This window comes from Nerophis ophidion, linkage group LG06 (assembly GCF_033978795.1).
Source record: "Nerophis ophidion isolate RoL-2023_Sa linkage group LG06, RoL_Noph_v1.0, whole genome shotgun sequence".
NCBI classification, from domain to species: domain Eukaryota; kingdom Metazoa; phylum Chordata; class Actinopteri; order Syngnathiformes; family Syngnathidae; genus Nerophis; species Nerophis ophidion.
Genome location: NC_084616.1, coordinates 34,198,888 through 34,219,575, shown reverse-complemented (window position 1 = coordinate 34,219,575; position 20,688 = coordinate 34,198,888). Strand labels below are relative to the sequence as shown.

The 20,688-nt window shown below is 39.5% G+C and overlaps 2 protein-coding genes across 9 annotated transcripts in view; one reads left to right on the top strand and one right to left on the bottom strand.

Moving 5' to 3' along the window:
* inavaa (innate immunity activator a) overlaps positions 1-3,935 on the top strand; it is a 19,867-nt gene extending 15,932 nt beyond the window's left edge. For 4 of the 5 annotated variants that reach the window (XM_061903507.1, XM_061903508.1, XM_061903510.1 and 1 more), the window contains exons 8-10: positions 343-492; positions 567-1,209; positions 3,078-3,935. In XM_061903507.1, the coding sequence (XP_061759491.1) occupies positions 343-492; positions 567-1,209; positions 3,078-3,170 (886 nt within the window). In that variant the 3' untranslated portion in view covers positions 3,171-3,935. The remainder of the gene's footprint in view (positions 1-342; positions 493-566; positions 1,210-3,077) is intronic. The other variant, XM_061903511.1, reaches the window with a different exon arrangement.
* si:ch211-163l21.11 (inositol 1,4,5-triphosphate receptor associated 2) overlaps positions 1-20,688 on the bottom strand; it is a 21,839-nt gene extending 1,151 nt beyond the window's left edge. Inside the window, exons 1-14 of one of the 4 annotated variants that reach the window (XM_061903513.1) lie at positions 20,443-20,688; positions 20,310-20,373; positions 20,170-20,242; positions 20,065-20,092; positions 16,501-16,641; positions 16,297-16,428; positions 13,158-13,314; positions 13,043-13,083; positions 12,910-12,960; positions 9,986-10,146; positions 9,774-9,914; positions 6,406-6,519; positions 6,152-6,326; positions 626-1,159 (exon numbers count right to left, since the gene is read on the bottom strand). In XM_061903513.1, the coding sequence (XP_061759497.1) occupies positions 6,194-6,326; positions 6,406-6,519; positions 9,774-9,914; positions 9,986-10,146; positions 12,910-12,960; positions 13,043-13,083; positions 13,158-13,314; positions 16,297-16,428; positions 16,501-16,641; positions 20,065-20,092; positions 20,170-20,242; positions 20,310-20,373; positions 20,443-20,454 (1,248 nt within the window). In that variant the 5' untranslated portion in view covers positions 20,455-20,688 and the 3' untranslated portion in view covers positions 626-1,159; positions 6,152-6,193. Of the gene's footprint in view, positions 1-625; positions 6,327-6,405; positions 6,520-9,773; positions 9,915-9,985; positions 10,147-12,909; positions 12,961-13,042; positions 13,084-13,157; positions 13,315-16,296; positions 16,429-16,500; positions 16,642-20,064; positions 20,093-20,169; positions 20,243-20,309; positions 20,374-20,442 lie in introns of those variants that run through there. The other 3 variants (XM_061903514.1, XM_061903512.1, XM_061903515.1) reach the window with 3 other exon arrangements.

Here is a 20,688-nt window from a genome sequence, read left to right as displayed (position 1 = left end):
CCTGGGGGAAATTCAGCACCACAGTTTGCTCACAATAAATTATAATAGTAATAATATAATATATATAAAATATTATATATATAATATATGAATAATATAAATATATTCTACATTTAAGTGCAGTCAAGGAACATATTATCAAGTCTGATGGTTTTTTCGTAATGTGTCCCCTTTAAGAGAAAGTTTGTATACTTTGTTTATATCCTATTTTAACACTGTTGCAATAGTGATTTTTTTTTTTTAATTATCACATGAGGAATACACGAGGGTTAGTGACAAGGTGTTTCCAAGCGTTTGTCCATATGTTTTATACGTCCTTGTCTAATGTAATTTTGTTTCCAGTAGTCCAGCAGGAACTCGGGTCTCGGCAGACACCAACAGAATTCCTCTCTCTCAGTTCATCAAGAACTCAGCCCTTCGTCACCAGCACTCCACCAGCGCCCCGTCCACCCCAGAGCTGCACGTGCGCCGTCAGTACTCTCAATCCTTCAGGTGCACAAATCACACAAAATATGCGCTAGATATAAATAATGTGCAAAATTATTTATGCGAGTGCGTCTTCCCAGGCTTCCTAAGAGTAAGCCTGCCACGGACAAGGAGCGCCTGGGACTGGAGAACCTCAAAGGGCCAAGCCGTCTGCCCCTGCGACGCTGCGCAGCCGACTTTATTGTGCTGTCTCCGGAGTCCTCTCCCATGCGGCCGTACCAGTCCAGTTCTGAGGACAGCAGCTCCGAGCACTCGTCTTCGTCCTACCTGAGCTCGCCAGGCAGGGAGGGATCCACGGAGATCCCCAAGCTTTGCCCTCCGCCTTATGGCTTCCACTTTGGAGCGCCCAAAAAAGTGCTGCCGTGCGACTTACCCAAAAACAACAGCAACCAGCCTCAGCTCAGGGCTTGTACCCCGCTTTCACCTCAAGACCTGGGCAAGCGTTTTGTGTCCTCTCCACCTGTCACGCGCAGCATCCCGCAGCAAAGACCCTGGCAGGAGCAGGTGTCAACACCCAAACTGCCGCCTCCTTACACCAGTGTGGTGCGAACGCCCTCGCTGAAGGAGTACCCCAACCACGCCATCCGTGCCATGCCCAGGGAGGTGGTGTCAGAGGAGCTCAAGTCCTGGCACCAACGTAGTCAGAACCCGAACTTGGTGGAGCAGCAGAGCCCTATGGGGGTCAAGAGCCCCACTTCACCACACATGCCGCCATTCCATCAGGTTAGTACACAAATTATATTATCGATGAGCTGTATTATTTATTAGTGGCAAAAAAGGTATTTAAAAAAACCTATATAAATACCAAGTTCATGGTTTTCTAGTGCACAGTACCATACCATACCATGAATGTAGTCATTATTTTGTTTATTTATTCGGATTGTATGTTTGCATGTTTTGTTATTACATCACTGTATTATTTTGAATAACTGAGGTTTATATGAAACATTTAATTACATAATATCAGTAATACTATTAATATTGAATCATGTATTTTCACATAAATAGTGACACTTAACCCTCAGGGACAAAAGCTGACTTTTTTTTGTCCTTTCAGTACCTCTCTACTGTATTCTTGGCCACAACTTGTTGTATTACTCCTTTTTGCATGATATTTTTTGAGAGAGTTCAAATGTTAAAATGTTTATTTCCAGGACACAAGCAGTGATTTGTTTAGGGTGGAAGCAAAAAAAAAGAGAAAGCAAGTAAAACATAAACATGAATCTAAAAAATGTCTATGCCAAATTAAATAATTTACAATTTTTGTTGTTTTGACCATTTTCATTTAGTCCATTATTTTTTTTTAAAAAACAAGTACTGAATAAGAATTGTTGCAGTAAAACAATTAACATTTGTATTTAGTACATCATTTAAAAAATTAAATGAAATTGTTTTATCACAAATCCACATACACACTCACAGAACCCTCTGAGGGGTGTTTTTTTTATTTTATTTAGTGCGTACTTTTTAAAATTAAGTACTAAGGAACATTTTTAATGGTTTTATTTTAGCATAAAAATATTTGAGAATAATACTTTTTTCTACCTTTTTTTGCTCAAATTTCCCAGTAAACTTCAGCTCTGAACAAAAATATCAAACACTTAATATTAATTTACTATTTTTTTTAACTTGTGGAAAGGCCTTTTAAACAATTAATGTCACATTATTCAATGATTATAATTATCCATAAACCTGTGACAATATCTGATCAAGAGGTCTTCAGAAAACTCCAAATGTAAAAGATACATTTTGTTTAGGAATGAATAAATATGAATACAAAATATGTTGACACCAAAATACAAATAATTTATTTAAACCCATAATTTTGAAAATTAAGAACTTTTACGTCCTGTTTAAGCTTAAACATAATTGGAATCGAATGTCCTTAGAGGGTTAACATTGAAAAAAAATTGAAAAATATATATGTATATATTAAATACAGTTCATCTTAACATGTAACACACACTTTGCAACTTAATGACGATATCTAGTACTACTGGAAAGTAGCAATAATTTATTAGAGGTGAGGTGTTTTTGATACATAGAAAATGCATTTCTATATTTCTATGATACAGTAATGCATTTGTAATGCATAATGCCCTTCTAATTTAATTTAGAAATGCTTAGCGAAACATTAGAACAGTGGTTCTCAACATTTTTTCAGTTTCGTACCTACCCCCGTGAACATTTTTTTTAATTCAAGTACCCCCTATTCAGAGCAAAGCAGTTTTGGTTGAAAAAAATATTTAGGAAACATGTCCACAAAAAAAGTAGCTGTCAACACTAAATATTGCATTTCTTTTCACAGTTTATGAACTTACATTCATATTTTGTTGAATTATTATTCAATAAATATATTTATAAAGGATTTTTGAATTGTTGCTATTTTTAGAATATTTAAAAAAAGAAAATCTCATGTACCCCCAGGGGTACGCGTACCCCCATTTGAGAAACACTGCATTAGAAGACCATCTCCAGTTACCACCTCGCCTCTCATAAATGCTTGTTGCTGCATTTTAAGAAAATGGGCATTAAAGCATGCGTTTTAATGTAATTGCACTAGATCAACGTCTTCTGTTGTGTTCTTGCAGGGTTCTGGTAATCTGGTCCTCCAGAGAGCTGCAGATGGAACCCCAGTCCAGTGGTTTGTGGCAGAGGATGCAGAAATTGTGAGCCAGGTGTAGCCATGACTCCATAGCGTGTTTATTAGATCTATGCTACCACTTTCTTTATTGTCTATCATTTAGGCTGTAATTATTCAAGTACTTGGACTCTCTATGAGAATGATACGTCGATGCAGACAATGCGGACCTACAGTACGGTAGATACCTCACCCTTTTTATCATATAATTTAAAACTTAACGTAAGGCTACATGCCAATATTATTTATTTAAAATGTTTTTATTCTGAGTAGATCCTTTTTTATAGAAATAAAAAAAATGTGAGGTGAATCGATGCAATTAGAAGGAGGTGTCACATCGTTTGATGGAAAACACACATTTTGCACAATGATTGCTTCTCCATTCCTAATATAATTTTAATATTTATCCACTATTTAAAGAGTATTGCTCTAAACATCAAGACTACTAAATGTGTTGCTTTTTCTACTACATAGTTCAGATTTGAACAATTCATGAATGAATCATGAACTATTCTTCCTTGATGCCTTTAAGAGTGACTTGATGACTGTTTCCACTGCAGAATGTTACCAACTAACCAGGTGATTGTATTGTTTTCTATATTTATAGTAAATAATGTGCAAATTAACATTGCATTGTGAGGTTTTTATTCAATTGAGAACATTAAAACCAAAGCTTTTTTTACATTAAAAGGTTTAATACTTTGCCACCAAAACCTCCTGGACTAGGGTTGTCCTGATACCAATATATTTGGTACCGGTACCAAAATTTGATACTTCTCCAAATAAAGGGAACTTTGAAAAATGTCAATATTGGCTTTATTTTATCAGAAAATCTTACAATACATAAAACATATGTTTCCTATTGCACTCAAAGAAAAATAATATAAGGTTAAAATACGAATTAAAAAAGGCAGTAAACACATTGGGCTTTTCCATATTACATATGGCCTACTATAGTCAAGGATTAGGTTAGAATAGAACATAAAATGTTACTGACAATATATTTAATTATTCATGATTTATGGTTGCCATTCCTGGTCTGTGCTTTAAGAAAAATACAATTATTTGTAAGTACTAAGAACAAAACTATGGATAAAAGTACACAGATAAGCCATGTAGCAGGTAAAACACACATTTGTTACAGATAAAACACAAATTGTAGCAATTAGCATTAGTTAACGCTAGATGGGCGGTCCTAATTCTGCTAATATTTGGCATCAAGCCAATCAGCTGTGTCAGCGTCTACTATCTACATGTGCACAACAAAGAAGCTGGTGACGTCACAGAGCGAGTAAAGAGAGAGAGAGGGAGCGCGTGCATTGCGCATGAATCGGCGGCCTCGAATTCTGACCGGAAAGCGGAGCTTAGCAGACCCATTGGTGGGTAAAGCGAAGTTTACCCCAGATGAAAACATCCGCCCTGAAAGAAATGTCTGCCCTGTGCTCCTCGACTACGGTCTGCACCGGAGCTAAACAGCAGGACAGGTTTAACAACTACATTATTACCTGTTACTTTTTATAACTCCTTGCATACTTGCCAACCCTTGTGGATTTTCCGGGAGACTCCCGAAATTCAGCGCCTCTCTCGAAAACCTCCCGGGACAAATTTTCTCCCGAAATTTAGGCGGAGCTGGAGGCCACACCCCCTCCAGCTCCAATGCGAACCTGAGTGACGTGTCGACAGCCTGTTTTCACGTCCGCTTTCCCACAATATAAATAGCGTGCCTGCCCAATGACGTTATAACTGTAGAATGATCGAGGGCAAGTTCTTGGTTTCTTATGTGGGTTTACTGTTAGGCAGTTTCATTAACGTCCTCCCGGCACGGTAACAACACACAACAACAGCAGTCACGTTTTCGTCCACCGTGAAGCAGTTCGTCTGCCGTAAACAGCAATGTTGTGACACTCTTAAACAGGACAATACTGCCATCTACTGTACTTGCTTATGTGACAATAACATCTACGGCTTTTAGAGAGTGCAGTGCACAACTGCGCACACAACAAGGAGACGAAGCAGAAGAACGAGGAAGATACAGCCATGGCGCCGAGTAAGATGAAGAAATACGCTTGTAAGTACCAGGCCGCAGCAGCGATTGGACCTGGATAGCCTCCGGGAAGATGTAGTGGACTACCAAGTGCTTGGCACTGAAGATCTTCCTCAGGAAGCAAAGATTGACCGGATTTGGGCCATGCTAGGGAGAGATGGAAGATTCCAGACTCTAGTGCATTTGATGAAAGCACTTTTGTGCGTGCCACACAGCAATGCATCATCAGAGAGGGTGTTCAGCATGGTTAAAAGAAAATAGTGACAGAGAATAGAACAAGGCTGGACAATTCAACCCTTAACTCAACAATGAGTAAATGAGTGTTATGTGTGTATATGTGTAAATAAATGAACACTAAAATTCAGGTATTTCTCTTATTTATATATACATATATATATATATATATAAAGAGAGAGAGAGAGATAGAATTCACTAAAAGTCAAGTATATATGAAACACTTGACTTGGTGAATTCTAGCTGTAAATATACTCCTCCCCTCTTACCACGCCCCCGCCTCACCACCTCCCGAATTCGGAGGTCTCAAGGTTGGCAAGTATGACTCCTTGTGCAGATCTGAATGTTTGTTATGTAAATGTTGACCTAAGTTTGAAGCAAGGGTGGTAATACTAATTGTCACATTGCGAGGCATATTTTAAAGTAACACTGGCAGCCCTGTTTAATGCTTCACTTTTATTGTTAGTTTTGAAGCCCAAATACCTCAATTTTGCGCTTTGCGCACACTCTTTTTCTAACCAACACAATTGTCGGTTTTGCCACTCTACCACTCCACGATGTTATTGCTTGTATGTACTTTGTGTGTGTGTTTTGACACACTCAACATCATGCATCTGTAGTCACCACCGCACAGCAGCATTCGGTACCGGTACCTTTCAAAGGTAGTATAGTACCGATTTCAATTATTTTAGTATGGCGGTACTTTATCAGTACCTGTATACCGTACAACCCTATCCCAGACTCACTCATAGTTTCTTTCGGAGGATCACAGCATCCAGATTCGGATGTCAAGGCTGGGGTGCATCATCGTGAAACATCCACAGGACGGAAATCCAGGTTATGACAGAGAGAAGCACACAGACGCAGAAAAGAAGCCAGCGACAATGATGAAACCAGCATCGCCTCCACGGTGATACATTGCTGAGGAGGACAAATACACATTGTCATACTTTTTGAAGAAAGAAGGAATTGTCAAACCAAAAAAGAAAAAACTGCTTACGTGTTGACAGAGATTCGCCGGTGGATGTTTGCCCTTTTTTTCTCCTTGTCAGTTTTTTTCTTCGATAAAGACGCTTTGCTTTTGTTCCTGTGTCTTGTCGTGTCCAAGGTGCTCCTGAAATAAGTTGGCAGATTTCAACGCAACATTACAGTAAGCACACCTGCACGTTCAAAATCCGATCCCGGACAAGCGATGTATCTAAAAAATGTTTACAAAGAAAGTGTCTGTACTTGGATTGACGCAGTCAGAGACCGTCAGGTTTTACCACATGGAGTTGTTGTTTTTTTTAACATTTAATTACTGTGCCTTCATTAGTGAATTAGTGAATCCTGCTCAGGAATGACATCATACCCGCCCAGCGAGTTCAGTTCAAAACTTGGGAGATTTTTGCAGCAAATTCCTTAAACTACTAGAATGGAATTTGAACACATTGGCCAATCCTTGCCTTGACATTTTAACATCGCAAACATAGAACACCGGGGCCCAAACATGTGATTGACATAACTGAGGCGTCCCTGTACGCATCCCTTTAAGTCCTCTCTCTTTTAGCACTTACAATATATTTTCGTAACTAAGGTGTTGCTGTCGCTTGTTTATGTCAGATGCATCTACAACTTCTTTAGTTATGCCAGTAGTGTTCCTCAAGGTTCTATTTTAGGTCCCAACTTTTTTGTCATGTGGGCTTTTTTTTTAACTAGTGTCCCTTAAGCTTGGTTGAAAAAAACTTTTTGAAATCTCACTTAGAGAATAAGATGTAGCAGAAATTAACTGCGACTTAGCGACTTGCCGCTGTATTTAGTGAGTAGAGGTAAAGTTAAAAAAAAGTTATAGTGAGTAGAAGTAAAGTTAAAAAAAAAGTTAAAGTACCACTGATAGTCAAACACAAACTAGATGTGGTGAAATTACTCTCTGCATTGTTCCACCCCCTGGGAGGTGAGGGGAGCAGTGAGGGGCAGCGGTGGCCACACTCTGAAATCTTTTGGGGATTTAACCCCCAATTCCAATCTTTGATGCAGTGATGGGGACGGTGTGGCGCAGTGGAAGAGTGGCCGTGTGCAACCCGTGGGTCCCTGGTTCAATCCCCACCTAGTACCAACCTCGCCACGTCCGTTGTGTCCTTGAGCAAGACACTTCACCCTTGCTCCTGATGGGTGCTGGTTAGCGCCTTGCACGGCAGCTCCCTCCATCAGTGTGTGAATGTGTGTGTGAATGGGTAAATGTGGAAGTAGTGTCAAAGCGCTTTGAGTACCTTGAAGGTAGAAAAGCGCTATACAAGTACAACCCATTTATTATTTATTTATTTATCATGCCAAAGATTGATTGGTTGAGACTTTGATTAGTAGATTGCACAGTAGAGTACATATTCCATACAATTGACCACTAAATGGTAACACCCGAATAAGTTTTTAACTTGTTTAAGTTGGGGTCCACATTAATCATCCATCCATCCATCCATCCATCATCTTCCGCTTATCCGAGGTCGGGTCGCGGGGGCAACAGCCTAAGCAGGGAAACCCAGACTTCCCTCTCCCCAGCCACTTCGTCTAGCTCTTCCCGGGGGATCCCGAGGCGTTCCCAGGCCAGCCGGGAGACATAGTCTTCCCAACGTGTCCTGGGTCTTCCCCGTGGCCTCCTACCGGTTGGACGTGCCCTAAACACCTCCCTAGGGAGGCGTTCGGGTGGCATCCTGACCAGATGCCCGAACCACCTCATCTGGCTCCTCTCGATGTGAAGGAGCAGCGGCTTTACTTTGAGTTCTTCCCGGATGGCAGAGCTTCTCACCCTATCTCTAAGGGAGAGCCCCGCCACACGGCGGAGGAAACTCATTTCGGCCGCTTGTACCCGTGATCTTATCCTTTCGGTCATGACCCAAAGCTAATGACCATAGGTGAGGATGGGAACGTAGATCGACCGGTAAATTGAGAGCTTTGCCTTCCGGCTCAGCTCCTTCTTCACCACAACGGACCGGTACAACGTCCGCATTACTGAAGACGCCGCACCGATCCGCCTGTCGATCTCACGATCAACTCTTCCCTCACTCGTGAACAAGACTCCTAGATACTTGAACTCCTCCACTTGGGGCAGGGTCTCCCCCCCCACATTAATCAATTAATGGTAAAAAAAAAAAAAAAAAAAAAAAGGAAGGTAATGGGTCCCATTTTTATAGTCTCACCATCATGAACTCACCATCTCAGGGTGGACACTCTAACCACAAGGCCACTGAGTTGGTAAGAGGTACATATTAGAAGTGAAAGACAGGTGTGAGTTGCATCATAAATTTCTTTGGTAATTAAATATAATTGATCACAAAAGTATTCACCTCCACAAAATCCGCCATCACAAGCCCAGGGAGTGTGCATTGCCACAGTGCTCAGAAAACAGCTGAAAGACACTCTTTCATCATTCGGCAACATATTGAACACAACTAGTCTGCTTCTTTTACCAGGAAGGCAAAGTGTGGTATCTGTAATCATGGAAATTCCTAGGTACTGTATCGATTAGTGAAATTCTGGCATTGTGACAACCCGACTAGTGAAATAATTAAACACACCTATTCAGTGGCCTAGTGGTTAGAGTGTCCACCCTGAGAGCGGTAGGTTGTGAGTTCAAACCCCGGCCGAGTCATACCAAAGACTATAAAAAATGGGACCCATTACCTCCCTGCTTGGCAGTCAGCATCAAGGGTTGGAATTGGGGGTTAAATCACCATAAATGATTTCCGGGCGCGACACCGCTGCTGCCCACTGCTCCCCTCACCTCCCAGGGGGTGAACAAGGGGATGGGTTGAATGCAGAGGATACATTTCACCACACCTAGTGTGTGTGTGACAATTGTAGTGGAATTTCTGACTTTTATACCATATTTTGTGTCTGTTGAAATCCTAAAAGAAAATCTGTCAAAAAGCTTTAAGAGGTCTGCTCTTTTCTGTTTTTCTATTCAGAACCAAGGGATCATATGTGGGGGGAAGTTCAGTTTGTGGTCGTTCTGACATTCTAAGAAATGCTATGACTGTTTGTTATGACTAAGAGATCCACGATTGTTTGGAGCCAGCAGTTGCAAAACAACTAGACCTTGACACATGAGGAAAACATATAAAAAGCGAGTGGACCAATATTTGATAGGATTCGCTTGATTTCGATCATCCACGTCTCTCCGGAAGGACGATGTCTGTTTGCATGGGCAATTTAATCCAACCTGTACTTTTTGATATTGGGTAAATACAACTTTCGTACTAAAACCACTTTGTTTGTAGTTTAAGCTTCAGACAGTCCATTGGTACTTTAACTCAACATTGTTAAATAGGGGTGTAAATTGCTAGGAATGTATCATTAGAGTCACACCTGTGATGGGACTATTTATTCCAATACCTGTTGTCGTGTGCCTTTGTGCCGGCTGCTGGTTTGGGTGGGACAGAGCATTCTGGGATGGGAGTAGACGTGGGGTGGGGAAGCGCATCTGACGGAACCATAGCAGCGACGTGGGACACATTTTCATCTGGATCATGCGTCCTGGAAATGAGGAAAAAGATGAAAGGAGAAATGAGTGGAGGAAGTGGACAACAAGCACATGGTCATGTCACCTGTCCTCCACTGGAGAGTTGTCCTCCTTGGTCACGGCGCTGCAGTTGGACTCAGAGCTCAGGGTAGGAGACGGGCAGGCAGGGGAGGACTTCCTGCTTGTCTTGTCTTCTCCATGAGAGGCTCGCTTCTTGGACTCTCTCTTTCCCTTCTTCTGGACAGGCTACCATGAAAAAAAAAAAACACATCTACTTAACCACTTTATTAGGTACACTAATTAAGATGAGACTTAGTGAGCCTGTATATATTATGGAAGTGGTTCTCAAATGGGGGTACACGTACCCCTGGGGGTACTTGAAGGTATCCCGAACATTTTTTTAATTCAAGTACCCCCTAATCAGAGCAAAGCATTTTTGGTTGGAAAAAAGTGATAAAGAAGGAAAATACAGCACAATGTCATCAGTTTCTGATTTATTAAATTGTATAACGGTGCAAAATATTGCTCATTTGTAGTGGTCTTTCTTGAACTATTTGGGAAAAAAGATATAAAAATAACAAAAAACTTGTTGAAAAATAAACAAGTGATTCAATTATGAATAAAAATTTCTACACAGTTTAGCCTTTTCCATATTGTACAAAACGGAAATGACTAGATAATAAGATATTATAAGATATGATTGTGTTGGCTTTGTCACCAATAAGACAAAGCTGAAATATCAATGTTTTCTATAAAAGCTTAGTGCAGTGATACTCAAACGGTGGTAGGCGTATAACTCGTGGGACGACAAAGATGTGATTCATTATGTATGTACGTTGTTTTATTTTCCAATATTCAAACACAGTGTGACTGTTCAAACGCTGTGTAATGTTACAGTGGCCAAATATATTGAATAAGCCTGTTGAATACAATTTATGCATTGTTTTCTATATTTAATCACATTTTTTTGTTGTTGTTTTACTTTTGTAGCTGTTTGCATCAGCTCTGCTCTTTTAATGTATTTAATGTCCTTTGCGTTCTTTAATGTTTCCTTCTTACACACATGCTTATGTGTGCTTGGCCTCAGTTTGGACCCCTTCTCCAGGGGCCCAGGGTTAGACTAAAAACATTTTCTGTCTCATCCCCTCTGTTTACTTGTTTCTCACCTTTTTAGTAAGGGGCACCAGAAGTTGGCGATCCTGTTCTGTCTCCCTGTAATGTTTGCCTGCTCTTGAATGGGATTGTGCTGAAAATCTTAATAACGTGGACCCCGACTTAAACAAGTTGAAAAACTTATTCGGGTGTTACCATTTAATGGTCAATTGTACGGAATATGTACAGAACTGTGCAATCTACTAATAAAAGTTTAAATCAATCAAACCCTCGGGGATTAATAAAGTTTTTCTGATTCTGATTCTGAAATACTCAGGCCTACTGCGCTACTGTATTTTAATGTTGGTCATCATGGTTGGTACTTGGAGAGCCAAGTGTTTTCTGAAGCGGTACTTAGTGAAATAAGTTTTAGAACCACATGCTTAGTATAGACTTAGACTTCCTTTTTAATGTCATTCAAATTTGAACTCTACAGTACAGTATGTACACTGCAAAAACTAAAATCTAAGATTAAATACCTCAAATAAGGGTGATATTATAATTTGTCTGATAAAATAAATGTTCTCACTAAGCAGATTTTATGTTAGTGTTTTACTTGTTTTAAGGGTTTTGGTCCTAAATGATCTCGGTAAGTTATTACAGCTTGATGCTGAGATTTTATGACCTTTATTGAGTAAAACATGCTTGAAACTAGAATATCAACTGTTGCAAAGCTGTGTCATCAACACTCATAAGTATTAAACTGTTTTTTCAAAGTAATCATTTCTTACTTCAAGCATGAAAAGAAAATCATGATGCCGAGCGCTTATCATTATGTCAAGTTAATGGCACTAGCATTTATTTGATTTAGGAATATTTTTCAACATATTGTGCAAAAAGTTCTCTTTTTTTCTATCAAGAAAAATACACTTGTTATTAGTTAGAATATACTTATTTTAAGGTATTTTGGGTTCATTGAGGTTAGCTAATTTTACTTGTTTTGGAAATTCTTGCAAGACAAGCCGAATTTTCTTGTTCTATTGGCAGATCATTTTGCTTAGTTCAAGTAAAATACCCCAAATGTTGGTCTTTTTTTAATTTATTTTTTGAACACTGACTTTTTGCAGTGTATGTGTATCAATATATCTGCATAGTCTTTCATAAATAGAAAATATTGTGCATGTTGTCTATTCAGCAACATCCTTTTATAATGTTACAGCTGCATGCTGGGTAAGTTAAGGGGCAGATTAAAACAAAATCAATTGCTGCTTTTTTGATGTTGGCTGGCTTTTTTTTTAATATAGCGTTCACTTTTTCATTTAGAAAATATAATAATAATATATCTCCTATATCTAAAAAAAAACTTCTTGAAGTACGCATTTTTTGGTATCTTGAGCACAGTAAGTGCAGCTTGTCTCGTGCAGCACACACAAAAAATTTGGGTTTTATTGTGTATAAAACTGCTTTTTTAAAGTAATAATTTCTTATTTCAAGCATAAAAAAAAAATCATGACTTTGGGACATTTGTGTCGCATAATTAAACAGATGACAGCCAAAAGGACTTTTCTGTTTTATTTTCAACAAAACAATAGAAAATACATACTCATATAGGAATACACTTGATTTTAGTGAGAATATACTTATTTTGAGGTATTTTTGGGTTCATTGAGGTTATCTAATTTTACTTGTTTTGGAAAGTCTTGACAAGCCACATTTTCTTGTTCTATTGGCAGATAATTTTGCTTAGTTCAAATAAAATACCCCTAATTTTTGTTGTATTTAATTCTTGTTTTTAAACACTGAGTGTTATCAGTGTACTGTATCCTACATTGAATTGGATTCCGCACATAGTGAAGTTGCGGCCCTTCTGTGTAGAGTCGGGACACCCTATAGTCTAAGTAAAGAGTGATTACTCACCAGGATTTCACTTGGAATTAACGACATACTGACTCTGCGGCGACTGCCGTTCTAGCAAAGAGAAAGGTTTGAATTTGACAGACGTCAGCGAGCGAGCGCCAACATGCTTTATGATTAAAATGTACTTTTATACCTGCTGAAAGCTTTTCTTCCAGCCATCACAGTCATCTGGATCTATAGGGCAGGGGGTGACCAGGGGTCAAGTCAAACATTGTAGACAAACATGCTGATAAAAGTTACAAAGTCACCTAAAGGTGCGCCTGGTTCCACGGTGCTTCTGCAGGAATTCTGCAGCAGGATCATCTTCTTGGCCTCGTCCAGCTCCGCCTCGTGTCGGTCCAGCCGCCTCCTCACATTGTCCACGTGAGCCACCATCAGCTCCACTGCACGACTTACACGCGCCTCCTGTTGGACACAAGGAGAGGACGCGTGAGTCCAAAACGCTGCAATATACGGATGAAAACCAAATTACTCCTGCAAATTTTAAATGGATGGATAGACGTTGGAAAGAAATACAAACAATGCTATCTGCTGGATCTGGAAATCATTGCATGATGTTTACGAGTACAGCACAATAGTGGTGTGGGTTATGCCATTATTTTTTAGCCATTGTTGGGTTGCCAAAAAATATCTTCTTATTTCTCAGCTGTGGTCCTTATGGGCTGCAGCATTACTCCCTTGTAATACACTTTTCCACCACTGGTGGCAGTCATGACAATATCCATCCATCCATCCATTTCCTACCGCTTATTCCCTTTTGGGATCACGGGGGACGCTGGTGCCTATCTCAGCTACAATCGGGTGGAAGGCGGTGTACACCCTGGACAAGTCGCTACCTCATCGCAGGGCCAACACAGATAGACAGACAACATTCACACTCACATTCACACACTAGGGCCAATTTAGTGTAGCCAATCAACCTATCCCCAGGTGCATGTCTTTGGAGGTGGGAGGAAGCCGGAGCACCCGGAGAGAACCCACGCGTTCACGGGGAGGACATGCAAACTCCACACAGAAAGATCCCGAGCCCGGGATTGAACCCAGAACTACTTAGGATTGACAAAATCCAACAAACAGAATAAGTTTGAAGCTGAAGTAATAGCAGTGTCCCAATTTAGGGTCTACATCCTTCAAAGGGCCAATTTGAAGGCTGCTTACGTCACAACGCTGCGCCAAGGCTGTCCCACTTCATTGAAATTCGAAAGCTCCTCCAAAGAGGTTCCGTAGCCTCCAAAGCAGAACCTCCAGCTTCTTCCCTCAGGCCGTAAGACTCTTGAACGCATCATAATAATCTCCTCAATTCCCCCCAAAAATTGGATTAACTTGCTGGAATATAAAGACAATATAAAAACCCCCGTTTCCATATGAGTTGGGAAATTGTGTTAGATGTAAATATAAACGGAATACAATGATTTGCAAATCATTTTCAACCCATATTCAGTTGAATATGCTACAAAGACAACATATTTGTTGTTCAAACTGATAAACATTTTTTTTTTTTCCAAATAATCATTAACTTTAGAATTTGATGCCAGCAACACGTGCCAAAGAAGTTGGGAAAGGTGGCAATAAATACTAATAAAGTTGAGAAATGCTCATCAAACACTTATTTGGATCATCCCACAGGTGTGCAGGCTAATTAGGAACAGGTGGGTGCCATGATTGTGTATAAAAGCAGTTTCCGTGAAATGCTCAGTAATTCACAAACAAGGATGGAGTGAGGGTCACCACTTTGTAAGCAAATTGTCAAACAGTTTTAGAATAACATTTCTCAACGAGCTATTGCAAGGAATTTAGGGATTTTGCCATATACGGTCTGTAAAATCATCAAAAGGTTCAGAGAATCTGGAGAAATCACTGCACGTAAGCGATGATATTACGGACTTTTAATCCCTCAGGCGGTACGGCATCAAAAACTGACATCAGTGTGTAAAGGATATCACCACTTGGGCTCAGGAACACTTCATAAAACCACTGACAGTAACTACAGTTGGTTGCTACATCTGTAAGTGCAAGTTAAAACTCTACTGTGCAAAGCAAAACCCATTTATCAACAACACCAAGGAACGCCGCTGTCTTCACTGGGCCCGAGCTCATCTAAGATGGACTGATGCAAAGTGGAAAAGTGTTCTGTGGTCTGACGAGTCCACATTTCAAATTATATTTGTAAACTGTGGACGTGGTGTCCTCCGGAACAAAGAGGAAAATAACCATCCGGATTGTTATAGGCGCAAAGTTCAAAAGCCAGCATCTGTGATGGTATGGGGGTGTATTAGTGCCCAAGGCATGGGTAACTTACACATCTGTGAAGGCACCATTAATGCTGAATGGTTCATACAGGTTTTGCAGCAACATATGTGGTCATCCAAGCAACGTTATCATGGATGCCCCTGCTTATTTCAGCAAGACAATGCCAAGCCACGTGTTGCAACAGCGTGGCTTCGTAGTAAAAGAGTGCGGGTACTTTCCTGGCCCGCCTGCAGTCCAGACCTGTCTCCCATTGAAAATATGTGGCGCCTTATGAAGCGTAAAATATGACAGCGGAGACCCCGGACTGTTGAACGACTAAAGCTCTTCAAAAAACAAGAATGAGAAAGAATTCCACTTTCAGAGCTTCAACAAATAGTTTGCTCAATTCCCAAAACGTTTATTGAGTGTTTTTAAAACAAAAGGAGATGTAACACAGTGGTTAACATGCTCTTTCCTAACTACTTTGGAACGTGTTGCAGCCAAGAAATTCTAAGTTAATTATTATTTGCAAAAAAAAAAAAAGTTTATGAGTTCGATCATCAAATATGTTTTCTTTGTAGTGCATTCAACTGAATATGAATCATTCTATTCCGTTTATATTTAGTGGTCAATTGTACGGAATATGTACTGTACTGTGCAATCTACTAATAAAAGTTTCAATCAAAACTCAATCAATCAATCAATCAACCTAAGCCTTGATAATAATCTTTGTGATTAACACATGCTTTCACATTATTTGACAAGGTTGTAAAAATGGAAGTAGGTTGGATCAAATGATTTAATATGTTTAAAATCAAGAGTATTTCAGTGTTAATATTTAAGTGGGCTCTGAGCCCCTCCCTCGTGGAAAAGTTGGGCCGCAAGCTCAAAAACTTCCATCCATCCATTTTCTACCGCTTATTCCCTTTCGGGGTCGCGGGGGGCGCTGGCGCCTATCTCAGCTACAATCGGGCGGAAGGTGGGGTACACCCTGGACAAGTCGCCACTTATAAAATAATAAATCATTCAATTGATACATTTATATATTAAAATATTTTAAATAATAGTACAACAATTATTTCATGACACATGCATACAAAAGAATGAGTTATATATTGTGTTAATTGTGACGGCCAACAACAGACCAGGTGTGCGTACCTGGTGCACAGCTCCGAGCACCTCAGCCGTGTTGGAGATGCGTTCCACGGTTCCAGCCAGGATGTCCAGGGACAACTCTAACCTCTGCAAGATTTTACTGCGCCTACTGTCCAGACACAATCCCTTAAGTGCCTATGAAAGCACAGCCGCATGTTATAGTTTCGTGTTTCTGTCCACAAGCTAATAATGGTGCATGGGGTGCACCTCCAGGGTCTCTCGGCCTCGGGACAACTCCAGCTGGATGTTGTCCTCAGCCAGGTTGCGGGCGTGCTCCTCCGCCTGCAGTCTCTGCTTCAGGGTGTACTGGTCACAGCTGAAGGCCATAGCAATCTGAGAGAAGGAGTTCTGTGGTGGGGGAGTACAGGATATCACTCACAGTAATACATCTTTTTAAAACTCAGTGTTATCATCCTTTTGTGTATTGTTTCATCAAAACCTCTCAACTAGGGTTTTGAAGTAAGTCCTGAAAAAAGCAGAGCTCTCCTGTTATATGGATGATTTTTGTCTAAAGTAGTGATTCTCAAACTGTGGTACGCCAAATAATGTACACACAGTGTTACTGTTCAAACTGTGTGTAATGTTATAGTGGCAGAAAATATTAAATAAACTTCTGAAATAAAACCTCTGCCTTGTTTTTAATGATTATGTAGACCTACTAAGCTAGTTGGTCACTGTGGTGGTACTTGGAAAGCCAAGTGTTCTCTTAGGTGGTTTTTGGCGGAAAAAAGTTTGAGAACTACTGGTCTTGGCTTTTTGCAGTGGATTCTTTAAAACAGCGGAGCGTTCTTATCATATAGATCAGGGGTCCCAAAAATCTGGCCCGCAGAAAGTCCTAAAATTTTGGTGCGTTTTTTTGTTTTTTGTTTATTAAATCTGTCTTTTCTAATCCATTTTTTACCGCTTGTTACTCTCGGTGTCTCCTAGCCGCTCAGGCAATTCATATTGTCTAAAAATGCATTTTCATATCGAAAACGTGACATCATTGCGCTCGGAATATATGTATATGTATATGTATATGGAGATATATATATATATATATATATATATATATATATATATATATATATATATATATATACATATATATATATGTGTGTGTGTTTGTGTGTATATATGTATTGTATATATATATATATATATATATATATATATATATATATATATATATATAGTGAATTATATTTGTGAAGTGAATTATATTTTATATAGCGCTTTTTCTCTAGTGACTCAAAGCGCTTTACATAGTGAAACCCAATATCTAAGTTACATTCAAACCAGTGTGGGTGGCACTGGAAGCAGGTGGGTAAAATGTCTTGCCCAAAGACACAACGGCAGTGACTAGGATGGCGGAAGCGGGAATCGAACCTGCAACCTCGCACAATGTAAACGTAAATGATTCGATTCGTATTCGAATCGATTTTTTCCCACAACCCTAATATATATATATATATATATATACACACATACATATAAGTATATATATACATACATATATATATATGTATATATATACACACATACATATATATATATGTACACACATATGTATGTATATATATTATATATATATATATATATATATATATATATATATATATATATATTAGGGTTGTGGGGAAAAATCGATTCGAATACGAATCGAATCGTTTACGTTGTGCGATTCAGAATCGATTCTCATTATTTTTAAATCGATTTTTATTTTTATTTTATTTTTTATTAATCAATCCAAACCACTACACAATAATACCATAACAATGCAATCCAATTCCAAAACCAAACCTGACCCAGCAACACTCAGAACTGCAATAAACAGAGCAATTGAGAGGAGACACAAACACAACACAGAACAAACCAAAAGTAATGAAACAAAAATGAATATTATCAACAACAGTATCAATATTAATTATAACTTCAGCATAGCAGTGATTAAAAATCCCTCATTGACATTATCATTAGACATTTATACAAATAATAAAAAAGAACAATAGTGTCACAGTGGCTTACACTTGCATCGCATCTCATATTTTTGGTTCGTTTAATGATTCAAACAAATTTACATTATTGCAATCAGTTGATAAAACATTGTCCTTTACAATTATACAAGCTTTTCTTTAAAAAAAATCTACTACTCTGCTGGCATGTCAGCAGACTGGGGTAGATCCTGCTGAAATCGTATGTATTGAACGAATACAGAATCGTTTTGAATCGGAAAAATATCGTTTTTGAATCGAGAATCGAATCGAATAAAAAAAAAATCGATATATTTTACGAATCGTGACCTCAAGAATCGATATTGAATCGAATCGTGGGACACCCAAAGATTCACAGCCTAATATATATATATATATATATATATATATATATATATATATATATATATATATATATATATATATATATATATATATGTATATAAACTTCCAGGGGAAGTTTTTTTTTAAACCAATGCGGCCCTCGAGTCAAAAGTTTGGGAACCCCTGATATAGAAGACCTTTGGCTAACTTTCTTTTTCAGTAGGTCCTTAAAAACAGCAGAGAATTTGGTCACAAAGAAGACCTTTGACTTGAGTTTTTTTAGTAAGTCCTTAAAAACAGCCGAGTGTTCATCATGTCATACAAAATATCTCTGAATAGTGTTTTTGCAACAGATACTTAAAAACAGCTGTGCATCTTTGTGTAGTGTTTTAAAGTAGATCCCTAAATATCGCAAAGTACTCCGGTCGAATAAAGTGACTCGATTTTGCAGTAGGTCTTTAAAAACTGCAGTGTAAAAGCTCTGTAAAAAGTATTTCTCAAATAGGTCCCTAAAAACAACAGCACGCTCCTGTCATATAAATGTGAAATACATTTATATAGCGCTTTTCTCTAGTGACTCAAAGCGCTTTACATAGTACAGTGTTACTGTTCAAACTGTGTGTAATGTCACAGTGACCAAATATATTTCTAATACACTTGTTAAATAAAACCTCAACCTTGTTTTTAATGAATACTCAGGCCTACTGCGCTATTGTATTAGGGGTTAGTGCATGTGCCTCACAATACGAAGGTCCTGAGTAGTCTCGGGTTCAATCCCGGGTCGGGATCTTTCTGTGTGGAGTTTGCATGTTCTCCCCGTGAATGCGTGGGTTCCCTCCGGGTACTCCGGCTTCCTCCCACTTCAAAAGACATGCGCCTGGGGATAGGTTGATTGGTAACACTAAATTGGCCCTAGTGTGTGAATGTGAGTGTGAATGTTGTCTGTCTATCTGTGTTGGCCCTGTGATGAGGTAGCGACTTGTCCAGGGTCTACCCCGCCTTCCGCCGAATGCAGCTGAGATAGGCGCCAGCACCCCCCGTGACCCCGAACGGGACAAGCAGTAGAAAATGGATGAATGGAAAGCCAAGTTTTTGAGACCCCCTTAAACACACAAAAGGAATATAGCCTTGCATTATATTGTAGAGATGCAGAGTGGGGATCGAACCTGGAACCCTCAGGTTGCTGGAATAGAGTACAGTGTTTCATTTTCCTATATTCAAACACAGTGTTACTGTTCAAACTGTGTGTTACGTCACAAAGGCCAAATATTTTAAATACACTTGTTAAATAAAACCTCGGCCTTGTTTTTAATGAATACTCAGGCCTACTGCGCTACTGTATTTTAATGTCGGAGAGCCAAGTTTTTTGACATACTGAAAAGGAATATAGCCTTGCATTATAGCTAAAGTCGTGGCCGGTGAGAGTATGTGCAAATATGATGGGAGTGCAGTAAGAAAAAAAAACAAGACTTACCTCCAAGTCAGTCTCTGACATCTCCCCACTGTTGGATTGCAGGAGAATGGAAGTCAATAAAAAGTTATTTTCCACACTTTTTGTTTTGTGGATGTCAGAGTTCACCTGTTAAAGCCGACTCTTTCTATGATGGACAACTCGTTCCATTTAGGAGTGGGTGGCTCCTCCTGACTGCTTTCTGTAACAAGAACACAACACAGAGTACAGTTGGTCACATCAACTTTCTGCCCGAGAATAAAACTTACCCTCGTCGCTGTCGTCACTGTCAAAGATGGTCACCTCATCCCGGCCATTGGTCTCTCCATCTGGCTGAGAGAGAGAGAAAGTTATCCTGTGACATGAATCCTGGAGCTCAGTCATGGTGGATGTTAAACTCACCTCAGGATGCATAGCTGCGCGGGAAGAAGGTTCCTAACTGCTTGACATGTGAAAATGCACACAGAGAGCCTTTCCTCAGAGGTCACTCACAGGTATGTCACGGTTGCGTTTCAACATGCTCTGCCGCTGCCTTCTTGCAGGACTGAGAATAGATAATCCTATTAAGAGATCCACAGTCAAAGCAGAACAGGACAGGCGCCCCAAGAGGCTCATGGGTAACGTTGTGAGTCATAAACTTGCTGTGTT